General features: G+C 46.3%; 1 protein-coding gene across 1 annotated transcript in view; it reads right to left on the reverse strand.

The window, feature by feature from the left end:
• The window catches only part of SHPRH (SNF2 histone linker PHD RING helicase), a 181,584-nt gene that overhangs the window by 83,640 nt on the left and 73,877 nt on the right, over positions 1-24,067 (reverse strand). The window contains exons 10-17 of the mRNA XM_077283067.1: positions 18,389-18,640; positions 16,427-16,505; positions 16,008-16,171; positions 14,164-14,420; positions 12,518-12,639; positions 4,720-4,808; positions 1,017-1,109; positions 118-225 (exon numbers count right to left, since the gene is read on the reverse strand). Of these exons, the coding sequence (XP_077139182.1) occupies positions 118-225; positions 1,017-1,109; positions 4,720-4,808; positions 12,518-12,639; positions 14,164-14,420; positions 16,008-16,171; positions 16,427-16,505; positions 18,389-18,640 (1,164 nt within the window). The remainder of the gene's footprint in view (positions 1-117; positions 226-1,016; positions 1,110-4,719; positions 4,809-12,517; positions 12,640-14,163; positions 14,421-16,007; positions 16,172-16,426; positions 16,506-18,388; positions 18,641-24,067) is intronic.

Here is a 24,067-nt window from a genome sequence, read left to right on the forward strand (position 1 = left end):
AATGGGGTTCAGGTCTGGAGATTGGGCTGCCCATGACAGGGTTTTGATGTGGTGGTCTCTTAATTTTTGCCAGAGCTGTATTTATCATACACAGATTGGAAATTAAACTTAATTTACCTTTCTTTGCAGTTCACGTAAATTTTGCAGGACTGGTTGTAGAGCTTGGTGGGCCTCAGAGACTTCAGCATTTGATTTGATCATGTAATGCTGCTTAAGTTCTTTTATCTGCAATTATAGATACACATGACATTATAACAATCCATCTATTGCAGCATAGTGCTGAACTCTTCATGGAAATGGTTATGACTGGACCCAACTATTCACCTTCTTTTTCCAATCTCAGCCAGTGGATGCATGCTATAAATGTAGTTTATGCTCGATGACTGGAAGGAAAACATTGTCATGAAGAATAGCACCGCTCTATTTAGAGTAGGAACAATTCTCCTATTCCCATCCTAGCAGAATGCATTCTATACAGAAGGTCATAATGGATTCATTCATCCCATAAGATTATTAACCAACCTCCTTAACGAGGTCTCTGATCTCATCACCATGAGGACTTAAAATGGTGATCTGAGGGGTTCCCCATTATTTGCAAATGTAGGGCTTTATTTGGCAATATTTAAAGGGATTGTGCAGTACTGGGGAGGTGAAAAAAGTTATTCCCTCTCTTAACTGGTGCTACCTGTCTGTAGTCAGTGCTGTGGCCCCCGCTGGTAAGCTGGCATTAATATTTGGTTGCTGGGATCAACATCTGGTGGGAGCATCATGTGTGCTTTAACCGAACAGAGGCTACTGATCAGCTGAAGTTTTCATATTTTGTATAAATGAAAGAAACAAAGTTGATCCCAGCGGTGAGGCAGGGGATACAGCGCTGACTACGGAGGAGCGGCACTGGTCTGAGATGCGAGCATCACTTTTACTTTTTAGACCCTCTGACGCATTAACAAGGGGTTGAGCAGTAATGGAGAACTCCTATAAACTGCAATATCTCTTCAAAAATTGTGCAAACTAACCTCTTCCTCCAGCTTGTCGTCACGCAAGGTAGGCGGGATCCCTGGATGCTTTGCAGAAAGCAGCTCGAGAAGATTGTGTGTGGAGTGTAGTCTCTGGATAAAATGGAACACGCATTAGGAACGTTAAGTATTCTTCACGCATCTATCACACCCTGTCCTGCTTCAGAGCTGCATTCAATGGGTCTGACATCTTGGGAATGCTGTGCAATCCCCTGTATGGGCAGATAACAGAGCAGGATGGACTGAACAAGTTAAAGGGGTCACCCACGCTGCACATTGTGAGGATTCTCTGGTGCCTGCGATATGCGTAGTCCCGGCCACATGCCAACTAGAACTGTTTCTGGCCTTGCACAATACACTTGCATTGATTCGGAATGTGCCCGGGAGTATATATATCGCACACTTGAAGTCACATGACTGTCGCTCCCAGCGTCGGCACCGGAGAATCCTTACAGTGTGCAGTGTGCGCAATGTGAGGATTTACAAGTCTGGAGTCACTGGACTGCTAAAAAACCCCAGAATAAGCAGGGATTTCAGGTAATAAAATGTATGTTACACTGACTCTTTTTCCAAAATCTTAAAATCAATCTCCGCATGCTCTATACCATGCTGCTTGCATATTCAAAGTGACAAATTCCCTTTAAAGGGAACCTGTCACCCTCCCAGGCGTTTTTAACTGTAAGAGCCATCTTGTGCAGCACTAATGCTACATTCTGTCAAGGTGGCTCTTTTAGTTTGGGTCCCTGCAAACGCTGCAATAATCGCTTTTATAATTTGTCCCTGATACCTTGAAAGAGACCTGGGGCATGTCTTTTCTCCCGGACAAAAACACCTCCCAGCCATCACTCGGGGACTCTGCGCGCCGGGTGCCGCCTCCTCTCCCTTCAATAGCGTCCCCGGCGCCTGCGGTGTAAGTTCGAAGGGCAACGCAACTGCGCATGCCCGAAAAAAAAACATACAGCGTGGGCCGGGGTTGCTAATGAACGAAGAGGAGGCGGCACCCGGCGCGCAGAGGCCCTGAGTGACGGCTGGGAGGCGTTTCTGTCCGGGGGAAAAGACATGCCCCCAGGTCTCTTTCAAGGTATCAGGGACAAATTATAAAAGCGATTATTGCAGCGTTTACAGGGACCCGAACTAAAAGAGCCACCTTGACAGAATGCAGCATTAGTGCTGCACAAGATGGCTTTTATTTAAAAACGCCTGGGGGGATGGGGTGACAGTTTCCCTTTAAAAACATTTACCATCATTCAGTATTTTAATGAACTAGACACATCCTTGTTAACCTGTAGATCACATTTTGACAGGTGTGTAGAGTTGTAGCTTTGTCGGCACTGCTCATTTCTGATGCGAAAGTGAGCAGTGCTGAAAAAAACCTCTTAAAGATGCAGTGGGACTACAATACCAAGCACAGAGACAAGGACAAGGCTTGCACAGCGGCATACTGTGGGGCTGCAATATGAAGCACAGAGACAAGGACAAGGCTTGCACAGCGGCATACTGTGGGACTACAATACCAAGCACAGAGACAAGGACAAGGCTTGCACAGCGGCATACTGTGGGGCTACAATACCAAGCACAGAGACAAGGACAAGGCTTGCACAGCGGCATACTGTGGGGCTGCAATATGAAGCACAGAGACAAGGACAAGGCTTGCACAGCGGCATACTGTGGGACTACAATACCAAGCACAGAGACAAGGACAAGGCTTGCACAGCGGCATACTGTGGGACTACAATACCAAGCACAGAGACAAGGACAAGGCTTGCACAGCGGCATACTGTGGGGCTACAATACCAAGCACAGAGACAAGGACAAGGCTTGCACAGCGGCATACTGTGGGGCTACAATACGAAGCACAGAGACAAGGACAAGGCTTGCACAGCGGCATACTGTGGGGCTACAATACGAAGCACAGAGACAAGGACAAGGCTTGCACAGCGGCATACTGTGGGGCTACAATACGAAGCACAGAGACAAGGACAAGGCTTGCACAGCGGCATACTGTGGGGCTACAATATGAAGCACAGAGACAAGGACAAGGCTTGCACAGCGGCATACTGTGGGGCTACAATATGAAGCACAGAGACAAGGACAAGGCTTGCACAGCGGCATACTGTGGGGCTACAATATGAAGCACAGAGACAAGGACAAGGCTTGCACAGCGGCATACTGTGGGGCTACAATACGAAGCACAGAGACAAGGACAAGGCTTGCACAGCGGCATACTGTGGTGTTACAATATGAAGCACAGAGACAAGGACAAGGCTTGCACAGCGGCTTACTGTGGGGCTACAATACGAAGCACAGAGACAAGGACAAGGCTTGCACAGCGGCATACTGTGGGGCTACAATACGAAGCACAGAGACAAGGACAAGGCTTGCACAGCGGCATACTGTGGGGCTACAATACGAAGCACAGAGACACGGACAAGGCTTGCACAGTGGCATACTGTGGGGCTACAATACGAAGCACAGAGACAAGGACAAGGCTTGTATAGCGCCATACTGTGGGACTACAAATACCAAGCACAGAGCCAAGGACAAGGCTTGCACAGCGGCATACTGTGGGACTACAATACGAAGCACAGAGACCAATAACAGACAAAACCAATAATAGGACTGTGCAGCCATTTAAAATATAAGCCAGTGCATCCCTTTATGACCGTAAAGCACTGCTACAGCAGGGAGAAACTGCATTAAGGAGTTGTGTCTGCAAGTTCACTGGGGCGTGATGATGCACTTCTCACCCTCCCCAGGCTAATTAGCAGGTCAGTGGCCATGTACCAGAGCAAACAACCTTTCAATCAGCAAGGGGAGGGTGGTGCTAGGTAGGAAACAGTGTGAGGTTGAGAAGCTAGAGGTGCATCGTCACGCCCCGATGAACTTCCAGACACAACTTCAAGATTTCTTGCAGCTTATCTTTTAAGATTGTGCTAATGATTAGGAGAAATTAAAGATTCTGACAGTTTACCTTTAAGTTACAAAACATAATTTTAAGAATATTTTAAAAAAGGTTTCACTATTTATTAGAAGGTCATAATAACACCAGTGGCTGACAGAAAGTAACAGAAAGAAGACTTGTTACAATTTAATTGGGAGCTTGAAATATGGTGATAAAATGTTGTGTTGGTAAATGAAGGAGAACAAGGTAGGAGACTTATGATCCAGAAAAGCATCCGAAAAACTCCATTATAGAAATATAGAGAATGTGCGTTTGTATTGGAGCTGACAAACTTATGGAGATCGTGAATCTTAGCCGGAAATCGATGGCACAATTTCCTAGTGATTCCTAAAGGCTGTGTTCATATCATGGATACAATACATAATGGTCATGAAGGGAAATGCTGGATCCATTTTTAGACAGATCCTGACAAACTCCATTGATTTATAATGGGAGCCATCATGTTTCTTTTGAGATTTCGGTATTTTTACAGTGAAAACATCACTGCGGGCTGCACTATTATAGATATAAAAAATAGTGGAAATCTTGCCGGGGACTGAAGAATGGAGTGAAATTTAGGGAGTTCAAAATGCAGGTTCCATTAACAAGGGGTCACAGATGAACAGAAATTTGGATTTAAAGATTTTCAAGTGTCCCATAACTAACTGAAAGGCCAGAGAGGAACACCCTGCACCTATGACTTGTTATCCTAAAATATATGAGTAATTCTTTCGCTGCCAATTCAATGTTGTGCATACTTACTTGTAGAGAATCAGTCTTTAGTTTTTCTTTGTGTTCTTCTGATGACCTTAAAACTTCCCTATACCACTCGGCAGCCATAGGGTACTCACCTGCAGAAAAAACAGATCAAACATATTTTGCTTTATTTCAGCAGTTTCTTGCCAAATGTGGGTCACGATATTCATTTACTTAAAATTTAACATAGTCTTCCATTATGGATGATTGGGACTGTACATAACTTGAAACTAATGGAAATCCTAAAAGAAGAAAAGACTGCACATGGGTTATCATGTGCATAATCTTCATTTCTGCATTAATGCAGGAGCAATGATGGGAGTAGAAGACAGACTTGGCAATACTTGGTACTTTGTGCATGCTCCTAACCTGAAAATGTAGGCCGAGGAGTCATGGAAGGTAGCATTTGTCTAGAAACTCTTGGTAGACCTTGGTAATAATCAATTGTGAGGATATAGTTATATTCCAGGAAAGTGCGGCTGTAAGCATCTATCAATACTTCTCCACAGCTAAGCATATGGAAAAAAAATGTCAGGGTGCACAGCTATATGTAGATGCTTGTATTATGCCCATCCCATTTTGTTTTTTTTGTTTTGTTTTTTCCTCCTCTTCTTCCAAGAGCCTTAAGTTTTTTTATTTTTCAGTTGGCTTAGTCATATAAGGGCTTACTTTTCTGCGGAACAAGTTGTACATTTTAATGAATAGGAAAAAAAACAAACCACAATGCTGCAATTGTTTTTTTAGCCTTCTTATTTAAAGAATTCATAATATGGTAAAAGTATGACTGTCCAGGTCAATATGATTACAGCGACACCAAACCCTAATCTGTTTCTTTTTTTAATTAAGTGGTGAAAAAATTATAACTACCACAACCCCAGACACATATTTTATTTATATATATATATATATATATATATACATACATACATACACACGTCATATTTTGCGTCATGATTTTTACTTTTGAACGACACCTGTTCTGTCTCCGCCATCTAATTTGTTACCTCTGATTATCTGTTTGCATAATTTGCAGTTTTCTCAGTAGTATGAGTATACAGGAACTGATATATTCATATCTTTATTTGTCCGTAGTGTTTTGGCTCCCTCTAGCGGTCAGAGTCATGTTCACAGTTCTATTTTCTGTTTTTTCTATTTTCCATGTCGGATTCTCCTCCCCCTTTGCAATGCATTATGGTAGCTCAGCCTACATCTCCCTCCATTTTCTTTCATTTCGTTCATTCTGCTTTCAAGAAAAGACGCTTTCACTTCATCCCCCTTGCGATTGCATTGCCGGTATGTCTTTATGCTTTCTATAGGTAATTTCTGCTCTATTATTAGCCTAGCTTAGTCAGTTGTACTCCTAGTTCAGTTACTAGCCTTGTAAATGTTCATTCATAATGTACAACATGTGTAGTATGTATTTCTGCTATACCATGCACTGATTGTATGTATAATAGTGATGGGCAGTCCGGCTCTTTCGGCTCACAAAACGGCTCTTTTTGGATCCTAAATGGATCCCTATTGAATATCTGTTCAGGCGTCCGAAACTCCGCCCACCTACCGCAGAAACTCCGCCCACTTCTTAGAGCCAATTAAATTGAAGAGTGGGCGGGGTTTTGCTCAGGTGGGCAGAGTTACACATGCCGAAGTCCGGGATTTTACGCCCAGTGAGAGCCATTCAGGAATTTTAGTGGCTCTCACTGGTGTGCCGCCTCCCATCGTTCACAGCAGGGAGCCAACTCTCTGTGTCGACTCGTTCGCGAACGACACATCACTAATGTATAACCCCTTCATGACCCAGCCTATTTTGACCTTAATGACCTGGCCATTTTTTGCAATTCTGACCAGTGTCCCTTTATGAGGTAATAACTCAGCAACGCTTCAACGGATCCTAGCGATTCTGAGAATGTTTGTTCGTGACATATTGGGCTTCATGTCAGTGGTAAATTTAGGTCGATAACTTCTGCGTTTATTTGTGGAAAAAAAAAACGGAAATTTGGCAAAAATTTTGAAAATTTCGCAATTTTCACATTTTTAATTTTTATTCTGTTAAACCAGAGAGTTATGTGACACAAAATAGTTAATAAATAACATTTCCCACATGTCTACTTTACATCAGCACAATTTTGGAAACAAAATTTTTTTTTGCTAGGAAGTTATAAGGGTTAAAATTTGACCAGTGATTTCTCATTTTTACAACAAAATTTACAAAACCATTTTTTTTAGGGACCACCTCACATTTGAAGTCAGTTTCAGGGTTCTATATGGCTGAAAATACCCAAAAGTGACACCATTCTAAAAACTGCACCCCTCAAGGTGCTCAAAACCACTTTCAAGAAGTTTATTAACCCTTCAGGTGTTTCACAGCAGCAGAAGCAACATGGAAGGAAAAAAATGAACATTTAACTTTTTAGTCACAAAAATGATCTTTTAGCAACAATTTTGTTATTTTCCCAAAGGTAAAAGGAGAAACTGGACCACGAAAGTTGTTGTCCAATTTGTCCTGAGTACGCTGATACCTCATATGTGGAGGTAAACCACTGTTTGGGCGCACGGCAGGGCTCGGAAGGGAAGGAGCGCCATTTGACTTTTTGAATGAAAAATTGGCTCCAATCTTTAGCGGACACCATGTCGCATTTGGAGAGCCCCCGTGTGCCTAAACATTGGAGCTTCCCCACAAGTGACCCCATTTTGGAAACTATACGCCCCAAGGAACTTATCTAGATGCTTAGTGAGCACTTTAAACCCCCAGGTGCTTCACAAATTGATCCGTAAAAATGAAAAAATACTTTTTTTTTTTTCACAAAAAAACTCTTTTAGCCTCAATTTTTTGATTTTCACATGGGCAACAGGATAAAATGGATCCTAAAATTTGTTGGGCAATTTCTCCTAGTACGCCGATACCTCATATGTGGGGGTAAACCACTTTTTGGGCGCACGGCAAGGCTCGGAAGGGAAGGAGCGCCATTTGACTTTTCAATGCAAAATTGACTGGAATTGAGATAGGATGCCATGTCGCGTTTGGAGAGCCGCTGATGTGCCTAAATACTGAAACCCCCCAAAAGTGACACCATTTTGGAAAGTAGACCCCCTAAGGAACCTATCTAGATGTGTGGTGAGCACTTTAAACCCCCAGGTGCTTCACAGAAGTTTATAACGCAGAGCCGTGAAAATAAAAAATAATTCTTCTTTCCTCAAAAATGATTTTTTAGCCTGGAATTTTTTATTTTCCCAAGGGTAACAGGAGAAATTTGACCCCAAACGTTGTTTTCCAGTTTGTCCTGAGTACGCTGATACCCCATATGTGGGGGTAAACCACTGTTTGGGCACACGTCGGGGTTCGGAAGGGAAGTAGTGACGTTTTGAAATGCAGACTTTGATGGAATGCTCTGCGGGCGTCACGTTGCGTTTGCAGAGCCCCTGATGTGCCTAAACAGTGGAAACTTCCCACAAGTGACCCCATTTTGGAAACTAGACCCCCAAAGGAACTTATCTAGATGTGTGATGAGCACTTTGAACCCCCAAGTGCTTCACAGAAGTTTATAACGCAGAGCCGTGAAAACAAAAAAAAATTATTTTTCTTTCCTCAAAAATAATTTTTTAGCCCGCAATTTTTTATTTTCCCAAGAGTTACAGGAGAAATTGGACCCCAAAAGTTGTTGTCCAGTTTCTTCTCAGTTCGCTGGTACCCCATATGTGGGGGTAAACCACTGTTTGGGCACACGTCCGGGCTCGGAAGGGAGATAGCTCCATTTGACTTTTTCAATGCAAGATTGGCTGAAATCAATGGTGGCGCCATGTCGCGTTTGGAGACCCCCTGATGTGCCTAAACAGTGGAAACCCCTCAATTCTAACTCAAACACTAACCCGAACACACCCCTAACCCCAACCCTAACCACAACCCTAACCGCAACACACCCCTAACCCTAGTCTTAACCCTAATTCCAACCCTAACTCTAATTCCAACCCTAACCCTAAGGCTATGTGCCCACGTTGCGGATTTGTGTGCGGATTTTTCGGCACCGTTTTTGAAAAATCTGCAGGTAAAACGCACTGCGCTTTACCTACGGATTTACCGCGGATTTCCAGTGTTTTTTGTGTGGATTTCACCTGCGGATTGCTATTATGGAGCAGGTGTAAAAGAATTGACATGCTGCGGAAAATACAACGCAGCGTTTCCGCGCTGTATTTTCTGCACCATGGGCACAGCGGATTTTGTTTTCCATAGGTTTACGTGGTACTGTAAACGTGATAGAAAACTGCTACCAATCCGCAGCGACCAATCCGCTGCGGATCCACAGCCAAATCCGCACCATGTGCACATAGCCTAATTCTAACCCTAATTCCAACCCTAGCCCTAATTCTAACCCTAATTCTAACCCTAACCCTAATTCTAACCCTAGCCCTAAGTGCAACCCTAGCCCTAAGTGCAACCCTAGCCCTAAGTGCAACCCTAGCCCTAAGTGCAACCCTAGCCCTAAGTGCAACCCTAGCCCTAAGTGCAACCCTAGCCCTAAGTGCAACCCTAGCCCTAAGTGCAACCCTAACCCTAAGTGCAACCCTAGCCCTAAGTGCAACCCTAACCCTAAGTGCAACCCTAGCCCTAAGTGCAACCCTAGCCCTAAGTGCAACCCTAGCCCTAAGTGCAACCCTAGCCCTAAGTGCAACCCTAGCCCTAAGTGCAACCCTAGCCCTAAGTGCAACCCTAAGTGCAACCCTATCCCTAAGTGCAACCCTATCCCTACCCCTAACCCTAACTGAAAAACAAAAATAAATATATTTTCTGTATTTTATTATTGGCTCTAGCTATGGGGGTGATAAACAGGGGGGGTTTATTTACTATTTTTTGTATTTTGATCGCTGTGATAGAACTTATCACAGTGATCAAAATGTACAGGGAACGAATCTGCCGGCCGATTCGGCGGGCGCACTGTGCATGCGCCCGCCATTTTCCGAGATGGCGGCGCCCATGCGAGAAGACGGAGGACACCGGGACTAGGTAAGTATGCGATCGGACAGCGGGGGGGGGGGTTGGGGGTGGAGGGGGGTATGCGGAGGGGAGGACGGGGGAGGGGCGGAGGGGAGAGGAAGGCGCTTAGGACAGGACGGAGGGGTAGGGAACACTGACGGCGGCTGCAGATCGCCGCCGCCAGTCGGTGGGGGGGCCAGATCGGGGTCTCCAGCCATGGCTGGATTGTAATATTTCACCAATTTTCATAGGTGAATTATTAAAGATTGCTCTGATTGGCTGTTTCACTTTCAACAGCCAATCAGAGCGATCGTAGCCACGGGGGGGCGAAGCCACCCCCCCTGGGCTGTAGCACCACTCCCCCTGTCCCTGCATGTCGGGTGAAATTGGAGTTAATCCTTTCACCCGGCCTGCAGGGATATGCTGCGTCACAGGTTGGATTGGCACTGGTTTTCATGACGCATACGCTGCGTCAAAGGTCGGGAAGGGGATATGATTGTTTAACGTTTCACCGCGTCAATATACTACTACGTTTAATAAAAGCACAGACTCAACCACAGTCTCCTTATTGGACTCCGGTATAGCGGTTTAGCTGCCTGTATAGCAACATATGAGCCTGCCTCATTTAGTGAGGACAGAACAACACCATTGATTTGATCAAATAGTGTACTGGAAAAGGGAAAAAAATCCAAATGCAATGGAACCGCAACCGAAAAGGGCAAGTCCACAATTATTTATTTATTTTTTTTAAACCATCCAATTTCTGAGGATCTGGTGCTCAGTGTGGTCTTCTTTACTGAGTGCTGAGCTGATACCATTTTGGGATAGATATGATATTTTGATTGCCCGTTATTGCAATGTTGCTGCAACCAAAAAAGCGTAATTCTGGTGTTTTGATTTTTTTTTCTTGTTACGCCGTTTACCGATTGGATTAATTCTTTTTATACTTTGAGAGATCGGGCGATTCTGAATGCCGATACCAAATATATGTATTTTTATATTGTGCTATACATAGCAGGGCTATGAGCATCAGCGCCTCGCGATCTTGTGACAGGGGCGCAGATGAGAGGAGCTAATGACCCGCATCCACTTTCGCGAGTTAAATGCTGATGTCAGAGATTGACATTGGCATTTAACCAGTTAACAGCCGGGGGTGGACTGAGATCCAACCCATGGCTGTTAGGGTCACATGACAGCTGAGCGGATCAGCTGTCCTGCTAAAAAAGGTGCAAAGCTCAGAGCCAGAGACTGCACCAAAGAGGGGGAGGTGACCTATGACGTACTTATACATCATAGGTCGTAAAGGAGTTAACCTGTAATCATCAGATCACTTGTGCTATATACAGCAATACCGCAGATTTGCTGTATAGCAAAAATCACAGTCTCCATTGAATGGTCACCACAGGCTGGCTTTCGCAGCAGTATCAACATGACAGGCACGAGGGTCTTGAGCAGACCTCCAGCTGTCATGGCAACCAATAGCGCTTTGAGATCGCATTAATTGACAACAGCTTTTAACAAGTTAAAAGCCGCGGTCAGAGAGCCGTTCCACAGGTGACAATCAGATGCAAATGATGGCTGAATAATACAGCTATCATCTACTGACAAAGATAAGGTCCAATTAGTAAAGTAAAGGTACCGTCACACTAAACGATATCGCTAGCGATCCGTGACGTTGCAGCGTCCTGGATAGCGATATCGTTTAGTTTGACACGCAGCAGCGATCAGGATCCTGCTGTGATGTCGCTGGTCGTTGATTAAAGTTCAGAACTTTATTTGGTCGTCAGACCGGCGTTTATCGTCGTGTTTGACACCAAAAGCAACGATGACAGTGATGTTTTACACTGGTAACCAGGGTAAACATCGGGTTACTAAGCACAGGGCCGCACCTAATAACCCGATGTTTACCCTGGTTACCAGCGTAAAATGTAAAAATAACAAACAGTACATACTCACATTCGCGTCCCCCGGCGTCCGCTTCCCACACTGACTGAGCGCCGGCCGTAAAGTGAAAGCACAGCACAGCGGTGACGTCACTGGTCTGCTGTTAGGGCCGGCACTCAGTCAGTGCAGGGAAGCGGACGCCGGGGGACGCGAATGTGAGTATGTACTGTTTGTTATTTTTACATTTTACGCTGGTAACCAGGGTAAACATCGGGTTACTAGGCGCGGCCCTGCGCTTAGCAATCCGATGTTTACCCTGGTTACCCGGGGACCTCGGCATCGTTGGTCGCTGGAGAGCGGTCTGTGTGACAGCTCTCCAGCGACCAAACAGCGACGCTGCAGCGATCGGCATCGTTGGCGCTATCGCTGCAGCGTCGCTATGTGTGACGGTACCTTAAGGGTGCCGGCATATGACGTAACTGTATGTCATAAGTCGATGAGGGGTTAAGCACACACAATTCTTATCACTTCCAAAATATTAAAGGGGGCTATCCTGTTAAATCAAGTGAACCATCCACAGAATAGGTGATAACTTGATCGGTAGTTTAATCCCTCAATCCTGCACCCATAGTCTGCTCCACCCAAGCTACTATGAGGCTGCCAGCCACTACGATCAGCTTCTTCCGGCAAACCTATAGGAAAGGTATGGAGGGGCCTTTTGTACCATCTTATAGCAGCTAAAAAAAAAGTTTCCTGTCAGGAATAAAAGTTCCCCGATCTGAGAATAGGTGCAGGTCCCATCGATGGGGTATCCACCAATCACCTAGTAGTTACATAACCCGTGGATATGTGATAACTTGCTTTACCTGGAGTGCAGTGCAGTCCCTTTAATGAACACAATGTTCTTAGGGGCAGACATATGACAAACACAAGGTCGATCCAATATATCACCTTTAATGATGTGGATTCCAGCCAAACCATTAAGAGCACAGACAAGCTGGCGATGAGCCTCTTCACACTCTGTTCGACATTTTTTCTGGAGAGATGTCAGCAGTTCTTCCATTGTCATTGTGCTGTAATGGAAAGCAAGAGTAAGAGCACATTCACACCTGTGACTTTTGTCAGAAGCAGAAAATGGATTTAGTAAAAAAAAAAAATATATTCCATGTGCCAATTAGTTTTTAAAGAGGACCTTTCACCAAATGTTTCATATTGAACTGAACACATGATGTACGAGTGGCTGCAGTGGAATAATTTTTTTCCCCATTTTTGTGGAAATATTAGCAATCGAAGTATTTAGCACCTAATGAGTTAACTTTCACTCACTGAAAACCTGCCCTAAGCTATTGTAGGGGTGTGTTCTTCTTTTTCCATTGTATTGCCGTCTGCTTATGATTGATCAGCATCATACAGGGGAGAGAAGAACACACCCCCAGTGAAAACTATCTGGTAACACCCACTAGGACTTAAAAGGAGCTAACTCACTAGGTGCCAAAAACGGTACTCTCAGAGATAATATCTTCACAACAATGAGGCAAAATAAAAATGAAAAAAAAAAAAAATGAAAAATATAAAACAACCCCCACCCCCTTAAAAAATAAATAAATGAACAAGTTTTATTCTGCTCTGCAGCCGCTATTAAGTCCACATCAACATGAAAAATTTGGTGAAAGATCCTCTTTAGAATCTGAACTTTAAAAATGGATGAGAATAAGACATGCTCGGAGTTGAACGGTTAGGTTTTAAAAAAAAAAAAAGATTCTTGACCGTTCCATGAAACCCTATGGGTTAGGCTAGGCGCACACGGTGACTGTGCACCTAGCCTATATGTACATCATATGTATGTATGTAAGATGTATACTTTATTGTCACCATAGACCCCATTCAACAGATGGAAGCCCAAAGTATGTTCTTTCGGCCAGTCTGGCACTTATGTTCCTGAATTCTAGAACTGTACAGGAAACCGCATCAGATAGACGGCCACTTTACCATGCAGTATACATGTTTTCAAGTGGATCTCTATGGTGGACGGATGTCTTGGAATCAATTCTGATTGCCCGACAGTGTGCACACATACCACCTGCATGTATGCAACCGACATTGGGCAAAATCCCTAGCCTCAGCATGCTAGTTGTTTTAAAATGGATACCATATGGCTAATAAAACTATGTAAATGAGCTCTAAATAAAACTGTTAACTGCAGAAATACCTTCACTACACTAGGGGAATTTTACTAGAGTTTTGGTGCAATTTGCGCCAAAAAAACCCCTGTCTTTCTTTATTATGCGTTTTAGAAACTTTCAGTGCATTCTCTGACAAGGAGATGCAGCTCCGCCGAAAAGAGGCACATAGGAGAATAGGGTTACATAAAACACCATGCTTCAAATATTTAATCCAAATTTTGGTTTAAACGCAAACTAAATTAATAGGTTTCTGCACTTAGTGCCCCTAGTTAGCTAGTTAGGGAATATTTCCATTGAGTGATCATGCTCCCTAGACAACAATCAGAAGTATTATGCAGGAAGGAAGTACAAATATCAGAGTCATACGGTATATAACAGCTTCATGATGGATAAGAGCAGAACTAAGCAATTCACCTCTTCTGCAATGGTAAGAATTCCCCTCGCACAGCCTGCGGGTGACAACAAGCCTGTCTTAGCCTCAGTAGAGGATATAGGATGGAGGATACAGTCCGCCTGTCTAAGCTACTAAGCTTGAGAGACCAATCGGAGATTTTCCGTAACTTTGCTAGAGCATCCTGACAACAAACTTCATGCTGCCTGTGATAGAAATGTCTCTCCACTGGAGAAAAGTGAAGCCAGTGAAAATCTTCGGTTTGTTCTGGAATTTGAATCTGTAAGAAAACAAATCAAATTAAATACACTTTATGCTTCAAATTTAGCATACTCGGCTTCCAAAAATGGTGCCCCTTCCCAATTTAAAGTAGGGAGTGTTGACCATTGACAACTACATAAGCTCTTGGGTTTTTGTAAATTAGGCCAATTTGGACGCAGATCCAAACTTTTCAAGACTTCACTTAGGTATGGCCATTCTACAGAGTCAAAAGCTTGGCTGCATCCAATGATGACAGCGCCCAATTTTCATTACCAGCTACTCCCGCCTGAGCAATTATCCGAGTTCGCCTTATGTCATCCGCGGTTATTTTACCTGGAATTAATCAAGATTGGGCAGAGTAACCTGACTGTATTATGCTGTAAATGATTTTATTAAGTCGATGTTGCCAATATTTTGGCCAATATTTTGTAGTCAACATTAGGTAGTGAAATGGGTCTATATGATCCACAATCTAATGGATCGTTACCTGGTTTTAAAGGCACTGTTATAGTGGCATCATACATTGAATCTATGAGAGAGCTTGACTCAAGAGGATTTTGCAACATGCCCTGGTGATTTGCCTCATCACATTGTCATGTCAGGTGAGCCTGAAGCCAAATTAGCGCTGGTGTCATTGTCCCCATCTTTGGACAAATCGAACGTCAGAGAGGAGCAGCAACTATGGCTTCCTGCTAATGTTTGATACATCTGAAGTTGGGGACAATGAAGCCAGGTTGATTGGGCACTGGGCTGCCAACACAGCTGGAACGACACCGGCATAAGACGTGAGTATAAATGTTTTTATTTTAACGGGAGAAAACATTCAGATTGAGAATGTGATGTCCTAGTAGTTGACAACCCCATTAAAGGGAATCTATCACCCCAAAAATCGTATATGAGATAAGCCCACCGGCATCAGGGGCTTATCTACAGCATTCTGTAATGCTGTAGATAAGCCCCCGATGTAACCTGAAAGGTAAGAAAAACAGGTTATATTATACTCACCCAGGGGCGGTCCTGCTGCGGTCCGGGTCCGATGGGCGTCTCCTGCACCAGAGCCGCGGCATGAAGACAAGAAGAGGACGTCGTCGTATGAAGCTAGGAGGCGCTGGACCCGGACCGCGACGCCCATCGGACCGGACCGCAGCGGGACCGCCCCTGAGTGAGTATAATATAACCTGTTTTTCTTACCTTTCAGGATACATCGGGGGATTATCTACAGCATTCCAGAATGCTGTAGATAAGCCCCTGATGCCGGTGGCCTTATCTCATATAAGATTTTTGGGGTGACAGATTCCCTTTAAAAGCTCTACACTTTAACACTGTCCCCTGTGGTGGCATTCTCTCACTCTGTCCATGTACAGTTGCCTTTAGAGGTGATAGCAGCTGATTGTTAGGGTGTCGACTCCTCCACCTCACCAATCCTATATAAAAGAAAGGCCTTCAATATTAAACCCCCTTTAATACTTCAGAATAAAATCCTTTAAAAGAGAACCTCAGAAACTACAAGAAACTTTATTTTGTGTCTTTAATTAATCTTATCTCCTTCATGTAACAAGCAACATATACAGAAAATAAGGCACATCCACAGCAATCCAAGATATACCTGATCAAGAACGTCCTTTTTGGCGGACCTCCACATAACTTTGGCGATAAGGCGATATAATGGAAAAGGATTTCTCCTGCAGTATGGTCTGTAGAGTAGCTGGTCCCACCAGTGTTTCACCCAGTAAGGATCCGCGCCAAGAAATAGCACTAGTCCAAATAAATCTGCAGGGCAAAACACGAAGGAGAAAATACAGATCTGACCTAAGCTAAGAACTTCACTTTGATTTCCAGTCTGGTTTCAGAGGATCATTTTGCCGCTATTTACAGTCCCATCATGGCCCCAGTCCTAATTACCCAAACTGGCAACATGATAGGGATAAACGATTATTCAGTTTAGCCTTTCATAATCCCACCTGTCCCATAATGATGTCGTGGCCTCAATATCATATATATTCAGATTGAAACCAGCAATGTTACCTTCTAAGCCCCTCTGTACCGGCGTCCCACTCACGCACCACCTATTCACCCCTGTTAATCGCAAAGCCATTTCAGCAGCCTGCAAAATAAAAGAAGGAAACAAAATCCAGTCTCAGATCATTAATTCAACAATTTTCTGCCCATCACCTTATCCACCTGCCCCCAACAAAAAACGATCATGTTTTAGGATTACTGCAATCTGTTTGTTTGCGGTTTAATCCCTGTATGCTGCAATTCCATTTGGCAAACGATTCCACTCTTGGTAAGTTTTATATTTTGCATAAAACAAAAAACACCCTCATTTGGTCCAACATTATCTTTGCTCGAATGCTCTCATGTGTTGTACAATAATGTTGAAATATTGAAAACAATTTTATAATGAAAAATTAACAGTCACCGTCATTAAATAATGTAAAGTAATGCAAAAAAGTTGTATCACTTATTGGGTGCTGCAATTTTGATTAAAAACCGTTTATCTGCCACAGATCTAGCAGTGCTCAGAGTGCTGAGCCCTGTATAACCCCACCCACACCACTGATTGGCAGATTTCTGTGTACACTGTGTATAGGCAGAAACCTGCCAATCGGTGGTGGAAGCAGGTTTGAACTAAATGGTAGCATGTTCTGATAAAACCATGATTTTATAACTACAGCATGAAGCCCAGTAGGTGACATCGCTGGAATCAGGGTCTCTGCCTCTACATTATGGTGCTCTTGGATTAGGTGGTAAAAACCTGAATACAGATCCCCTTTAATCCTATTCAAGAGAATAGGAGCCGATTGGCAGTGTTTGTCAGCAGGCCCCACACAGAGGACGGAGTGGTGCTGTTCAGCTCTGTTCACTGTATACATCCGGCAGCTGCGGAGCCAATTACAATTGACTGGACTGATCTAATGACTTATTTAGAAGGTCTATCTATACAGGACGATAATCGTGAAGGAACATTCCTAGGAACACTCACTTCCCGATTATAGGCCTATCTAAGCATGGCCAGCAAAACGTTTGCTCATCACGCAAGACAATTTTTTACAAGCTTAAAAATCAAGGTTTTTTTTTTTTTTATAGCACATTGTCTTAAAGTTCTATGCACACAGAGTCATATTAACAATCGTTCTGTGCTCATGGAAGTGTGGTCACAGCCTGACTAAACATGCAATTAAATTATCGCCCATCGGCTTGCAAGTAGCTGATCGACCATTTTACAGCAGCACTCCTCGGTTCTTTTTATTGCAGTGTTGGAGTGGTGCTACTGACGCACGATCCCTGCACCTAATATTATGTTCACCACCTGTCATTCAGCTCTTTCTGGCACCGCTCCAGTCCCACACTGCCACATTGTGACCTCAACCTCTTACTGACCGGAAGTCAGCGGTAACAGTCACAATCTCTCAATGCAAGTGAATGAGGCCCTCATGGACTTCCACTGAAAAGTGACCTCTGGATTGCTTCAGGAAACACGGGAGCGATCTGGCAGGTCACAAACTGCTGGAAATCGTCCGAAGCGGTGCCGGAAACAGATGAAGGCAGCGGCTGGTCAGTATGAGACTAGGGGCAATGGCCTTACATTAGGAGGACCACTCCAGCGCTGCAATAAAAAAACAAAAAACAATGGAGTGGTGCCTTAAACGCAGCCTAATGTGGACTCTATTGCCACGCAGCATTTTTGGCTCATCAGTATCATTAGACTGGACAACCCTTATAAATGTTTCCTATTCATTTTGTTCTGAATGAAAGTCAGGATAATGAGCAGCAGATACCTAGGCGTTCAGCTTATCAAACCCAAAGGATGAGATATTATCATTGAGGCCGACAAGATATGTGGAGGGTCTGCTAAGGCACTGTCCTGGCTTAAAAAGGAGAGTACCAAGTTTTACAATGTCCAAATGCCCTTTCTGAGCCTCCCCATTTAATCTTTCCTAACTTCTAATGTTACATTTAGCCGTTGTCACTTGCCACGCTGACCTTAGCTGTGGTGCATTCCACCATTTGTGCTTCATCTAGACATATCCGCCACCACTCCACAGCAACGAGAGGGCTTGGTATTGCCATGTAGCGCTTCTGGTTCCGAAAGCGCCGCCCGTCTTTGCTATTGCTGTGAGGAATGTCCACATAATTGAGCTCAGTTCTCAGAACATCATAAGTGGTTATGACTACATCCTGCTCCGCTAACATCTGAGGTTGTAGGAAGCCATGTTTCTTAACACCTTGATATACCTAAATGCAAGAAGCAAACATTACTGTACATAGTTTTAATTAAGCAAAAAAAAAAATATACAAATCCAGTATCCAAAACATAGATGCTGTAAGATGCCCAATATGTATGTTGGAGGGGTTTTACTGTAATTTGTTTAAAAGGAAATTAAAAAAGAGGGATTTTTGGTTCTTACCGTAAAATCTCTTTCTTGGAGCCTTCATTGGGGTACACAGGTAACCATTGGTGTATGCTGCTGTCACTAGGAGGCTGACACTATGCAAATAAAGAAGTAACTCCTCCCCGGCAGTATACACCCTCCGACAGGCACTAGGCAACTCAGTTGGTGCAAAAGCAGTAGTAGGAACTGGTAATATAAAACTCAACCTATGTACCAACCCACAACAACAGCACGTTAGCCAACACGGTACAACTTCAAGGGAGGGTGCTGTGTCCCCCAATGAAGGCTCCAAGAAAGAGATTTTACGGTAAGAACCAAAAATCCCTCTTTCTTTCTCGCTTCATTGGGGGACAGAGGTAACCATGGGACGTCCAAAAGCAGTCCCTAGGGCGGGTATTCTGCAGAAAAAGAGGAGTCAGGTTGGCCGGTGAGAAACCGCCGCCTGCAGTATCCTCCTACCCAGGCTCGCGTCCGCGGAAGCCTGAGTATGCACCCCGTAGAATTTGACAAAGGTGTGCATGGAAGACCACGTAGCGGCCTTGCAAACCTGCGAGGCCGAAGCTTGGTGACGAACTGCCCAGGAAGCTCCCACTGCCTGGGTAGAGTGAGCCTTCACCCCTGAAGGAGGCTGTTTGTCTTGGACGCTGTATGCCTCCAAAACCGCTGAACGGATCCAACGAGCAATCGTGGACTTGGAGGCAGGAAGATCCTTTCGACGCCCATCCGAGACGACGAACAGAGGATCGGCCTGACGAAAAGAGGCAGTTCTGGCGATGTAAATCCGGATAGCCCTGACCACATCCAGCTTGTGAAGGGATTTCTCCAATGGATGAACCGGGGAAGGGCAAAAGGACGGGAGGACAATGTCCTCGTTGATATGAAAAGATGAGACAACTTTCGGTAAGAAGGAAGGAACCGGACGAAGAACCACCTTGTCTTGATGCAGGACCAGAAAGGGAGAACGACAGGATAAAGCCGCCAGCTCTGAAACCCTTCTAATGGAGGTGATGGCGATCAAAAAGGCTACCTTCCAGGATAGAAGCGAGAAGGAAACATCCTGAAGCGGTTCAAAGGGCGGCCGCTGCAGGGCATCTAAGACGAGGTTGAGATCCCAAGGCTCAACAGGAGACCGGTAAGGGGGAGCTATATGAGCGACCCCCTGGATGAAGGTCCTCACCTGAGGCAGGGAAGCCAGGTCTCTTTGAAAAGGAATTGATAGAGCGGAGATTTGACCCTTCAAGGTGCTAAGGGAAAGACCCGAATCTAGGCCCGTTTGAAGAAAGCTGAGAAGGGAAGGAAGGGAAAAGGTCATAGGAAACAGATTGTTATCCTGACACCACCGGAAAAAGGCCTTCCAACATCTGTGGTAGACACGCGATGAGGCCGGTTTTCTCGCTCTTATCATAGTCTGGATGACGCTATGAGAAAAACCCGCGTTCTTCAGGACCGCGGCCTCAACGGCCATACCGTTAAATTCAGCGACCGAGAATTCGGGTGGGAGAGAGGCCCCTGTGAAAGAAGGTCCGGAAGATCCGGAAGTCTCCACGGAACATCCGATAACATGTTTATCAGCTCTGCGTACCAGGCCCTGCGAGGCCAATCTGGAGCTACCAAGAGTACGGGGACCCCTTCCGACTTGATCTTCTTTACGACCCTTGGGATCAGAGGGAGAGGCTGGAACAGATAGGGCATCCGGAACTGGGCCCAAGAGATCACGAGAGCGTCGCATCCGACGGCCATCGGGTCCCGAGACCTGGCGACGTACTGGGGAACTTTGTGGTTTGCCCGGGAGGCCATCAAGTCGACGTCTGGAACGCCCCACCGCTGGCAAATCTGGCTGAAGATTGCTGGAAGAAGAGACCACTCGCCCGCCACGATGCCCTGGCGACTTAGAAAGTCGGCCTCCCAATTGTCCACCCCTGGGATGTGGACGGCTGACAGAGAGGGAACATGACCCTCCGCCCAGCGGAAAATTTTTGCTACTTCCGCCATGACTTGACTGCTGCGAGTCCCCCCTTGGTGATTTATGTATGCCACGGCCGTGGCGTTGTCCGACTGAATGCGGACCGGCTTTCCCGAAAGGAGGGACTCCCAGCGGATGAGGGCTAGGAAGATGGCTCTGATTTCCAAGAGGTTGATCGAGAGGCACGCCTCTCGAGCAGTCCAGCGGCCCTGGGCTGTGAGGTGGAGAAAGACCGCTCCCCAACCTTGGAGACTGGCGTCGGTGGTAATCACCTGCCAGTGGGGGGGTAAAAATGACCTCCCGCGCAGAATGGAGGTGGACAGCGTCCACCAAGAGAGAGACTGTCTCGCCCTGGGGGAGAGGCGAAACGGACGGTCCAGGGAAAGCGGGTTCCTGTCCCAGGCAGACAGAAGAGCCAGCTGGAGGGGACGAGAGTGGAACTGAGCATAGGGGACCGCTTCCATAGAAGCGACCATTCTCCCCAGAACTCTCATGGCTAGACGAAGGGACAGAGGACTCGGACCCTTTAGCGCTCCGACACCCCGACGAAGAGAAAGAAACTTCTCCTTGGGAAGGAAGACCTGAGCCCGAAAGGTATCGAATTCCATGCCTAGGAACTCCAGCCGCTGGGTTGGAATCAAGGAAGACTTCTGGTAGTTGATCAACCAGCCTAGGCGAACTAAGGTGTCCAGAGTAAGATGGAGGCTCTGGCTGCAATCCCCCTGGGATGAGCCCTTGATCAATAGGTCGTCGAGGTATGGGATTACCAGAATCCCTTTTGAACGCAGGATGGCCATGACAGCTGCCATGACCTTCGGAAAGACCCTGGGAGCAGATGCCAGCCCGAAGGGGAGGGCAGTGAACTGGTAATGATGCTCCCTGATCGCGAATCGGAGGAACCTCTGATGCTGCACGCAAATAGGAATATGAAGGTACGCATCCCGAATGTCCACTGAGCACAGAAACTCTCCCGGCTCCATGGACGCGATAACCGAGCGCAGAGATTCCATTTTGAAGTGTTGAATCCGAAGGTGGCGGTTCAATCGTTTGAGATCCAGAATCGGACGGAGAGAGCCGTCCTTTTTTGGAACCACGAACAGGTTTGAATAAAACCCGGAAAACCGCTGGCGAAAAGGCACCGGCACTACGACTCCCGAGGCGAGGAGCGAATCGACGGCCTGAAGAAGCCCTGGGAGATGAGAGGGCTGTTTGGGAGGACGAGAGAGCATGAAACGTCTTCCTGGGGGCGAAGAAAACTCTATTTTGTAGCCTGACGTGACGATCTCCCTGACCCAGGCATCGTCGACTACTGAAAGCCAAACCTCTGAGAATAGAAGAAGGCGGCCTCCCACCCTGGAAGGAGTTCCAGGTGGGGGCGACCCGTCATTTATTAGAAAACCTGCGGCCCCGAGATCCCGATGGTTTTGCGGGGTGGCTCTTGGCTCTCCAGCGTGGCGGAGGCCTGAAAGAAGGTTTTCTTCGGTCCCCTTGTGAGGAGGAACGGTCCTGGACGGGGTTTCCCGAAGAGGCAAAAGACCGAAAGGGACGAAAGGACTGGGGACCCCTCCTGTTGAAGGGACGTTTAGGCTTGGACTGGGGTAAGGAGGTACTCTTACCGCCAGTAGCGTCCGAGATCATTTGATCTAGCTGCGAGCCGAAGAGTCTGGAGCCCTGGAAGGGCAGACCAGTGAGCGATTTCTTAGATGCGGGGTCAGCGTTCCACGCCTTTAACCAAAGAATCCGGCGAATGGCGACAATGTTGCCATTAGCCCTGGTAGAGCAGGCCGCTGCATCAAGGGAGGCATTCATCAGGTATTTTCCTGCCAGTGAAATCTGATCCGCTAATTCAGACAGTTCTTCAGCAGGAGCAGAGGCCGAAATGCCCCTGCGCAGGGTCTTGGCCCAGGCTGATACAGCCTTGGCTACCCATGATGAGGCGAAAATAGGGCAAAGGGAGGCTCCGGAGGCCTCAAATGATGATTTTGCTAGCGCCTCGATTTGTCTGTCCGAGGGGTCCTTAAGGGAAGCCGCGTCCAGAATAGACAGAACTGTCTGTGAGGATAGCCTGGACACAGGCGGGTCGACCTTAGGAGACTCGGACCACTTGGAGACCAGGTCGGAGTGAAAAGGGTATAACACATCAAGCAGTTTCCTGCCTGGGAAACGCTTGCCAGGGTTTTCCCAGTGAGTGGCGGTAGTGTTGTCAAACTCCTTGTGATTAGGGAAAACCCTAGAGGGACGTTTAATCCGTTTAAAAGCAACGGAGACGTCCTGAGAGCTAGCCTCATCCTCCTTAAGATCAAGCGTCTGAACGATAGCTGAAATAAGGCTATCAACCATGTCTTGTGTTCCGGAAGTCTGATCTGCATCCGAGTCAGATTCCGACTGAGAAGTTACGTCAGACCCGAGGTCCGCCTGTGAGGAAGGGGAACGGGCAGATAGGGGAATCCCGATGTGGTCCGGTGAACAGGAGGGAGATCTAGATAAGGTCCGTTTTCTGTCTCTTTTGTCCAGTCTGCCTCTGTGAGAGTCTAGGACAGGTGCGGGCGAATCGCCGTGAGAGGCGTTCGTGGCACTGGTGGCATTAGAGAGAAGCGGGATGCGTTCAAGTGCCTGGACCAGGGACTGAGAAACCTTAGTCAGGTCGGACACAGATTGAGACATAGCAACAGCCCACTCCGGGGGAGGGGGGGTGCACTCATCCCGGGACCTTGAAGCTTCCAGGGGAGCTGACATGGTGGGAGGAACGCAGGACGGGCAGAAAGGAGATGGCTGACCTGAAACCCACTTTTTCTTACAGTGAGCGCAGGCGTAATGGATGGCCGTAGGGGCAAAGGCCGGGGTGGGGTCGGACATAGGTGGATATTACCTTGTCCCCAGAGAATACTGCCAGGTGGAGTAGGAGGTAGCGCTGAGCCTGGTGAAAGACAGCGGTAACCGCAGGTGCCTGTGTTCCCCCGAGAAATCCTGTGTCCCTCGCGATGAGCAGACGCTGACAGGGAGCAGGAAGCAGGAGAAAAGAGCGCGGAGAAAGTGCGACGCTGTGGGCGTGCACAGGACCGAAGGGGGGAAAGAAAGGAACGCCCCCTGTAAAACTGAAAGCAATCCGGCCACTATACCGTCGACCGCCACAAGAGGGCGCTCAAGCGGCAAGAAAGGGAAAAGCAGGGAGACGCTGCACATCCCGGCCACACTAATTCCAGCCACCACCAGAGGGCGCTCAAGCGCTAAGAAAGGGAAAAAACCGTGAGGCAGAGAGAAATGGCGGGCAAAGGAGCCTGCAAGTTTGAATAAGGAGGGGGAAAA

The sequence above is a fragment of the Ranitomeya variabilis genome, chromosome 2, assembly GCF_051348905.1.
Source record: "Ranitomeya variabilis isolate aRanVar5 chromosome 2, aRanVar5.hap1, whole genome shotgun sequence".
Lineage (NCBI taxonomy): Eukaryota > Metazoa > Chordata > Amphibia > Anura > Dendrobatidae > Ranitomeya > Ranitomeya variabilis.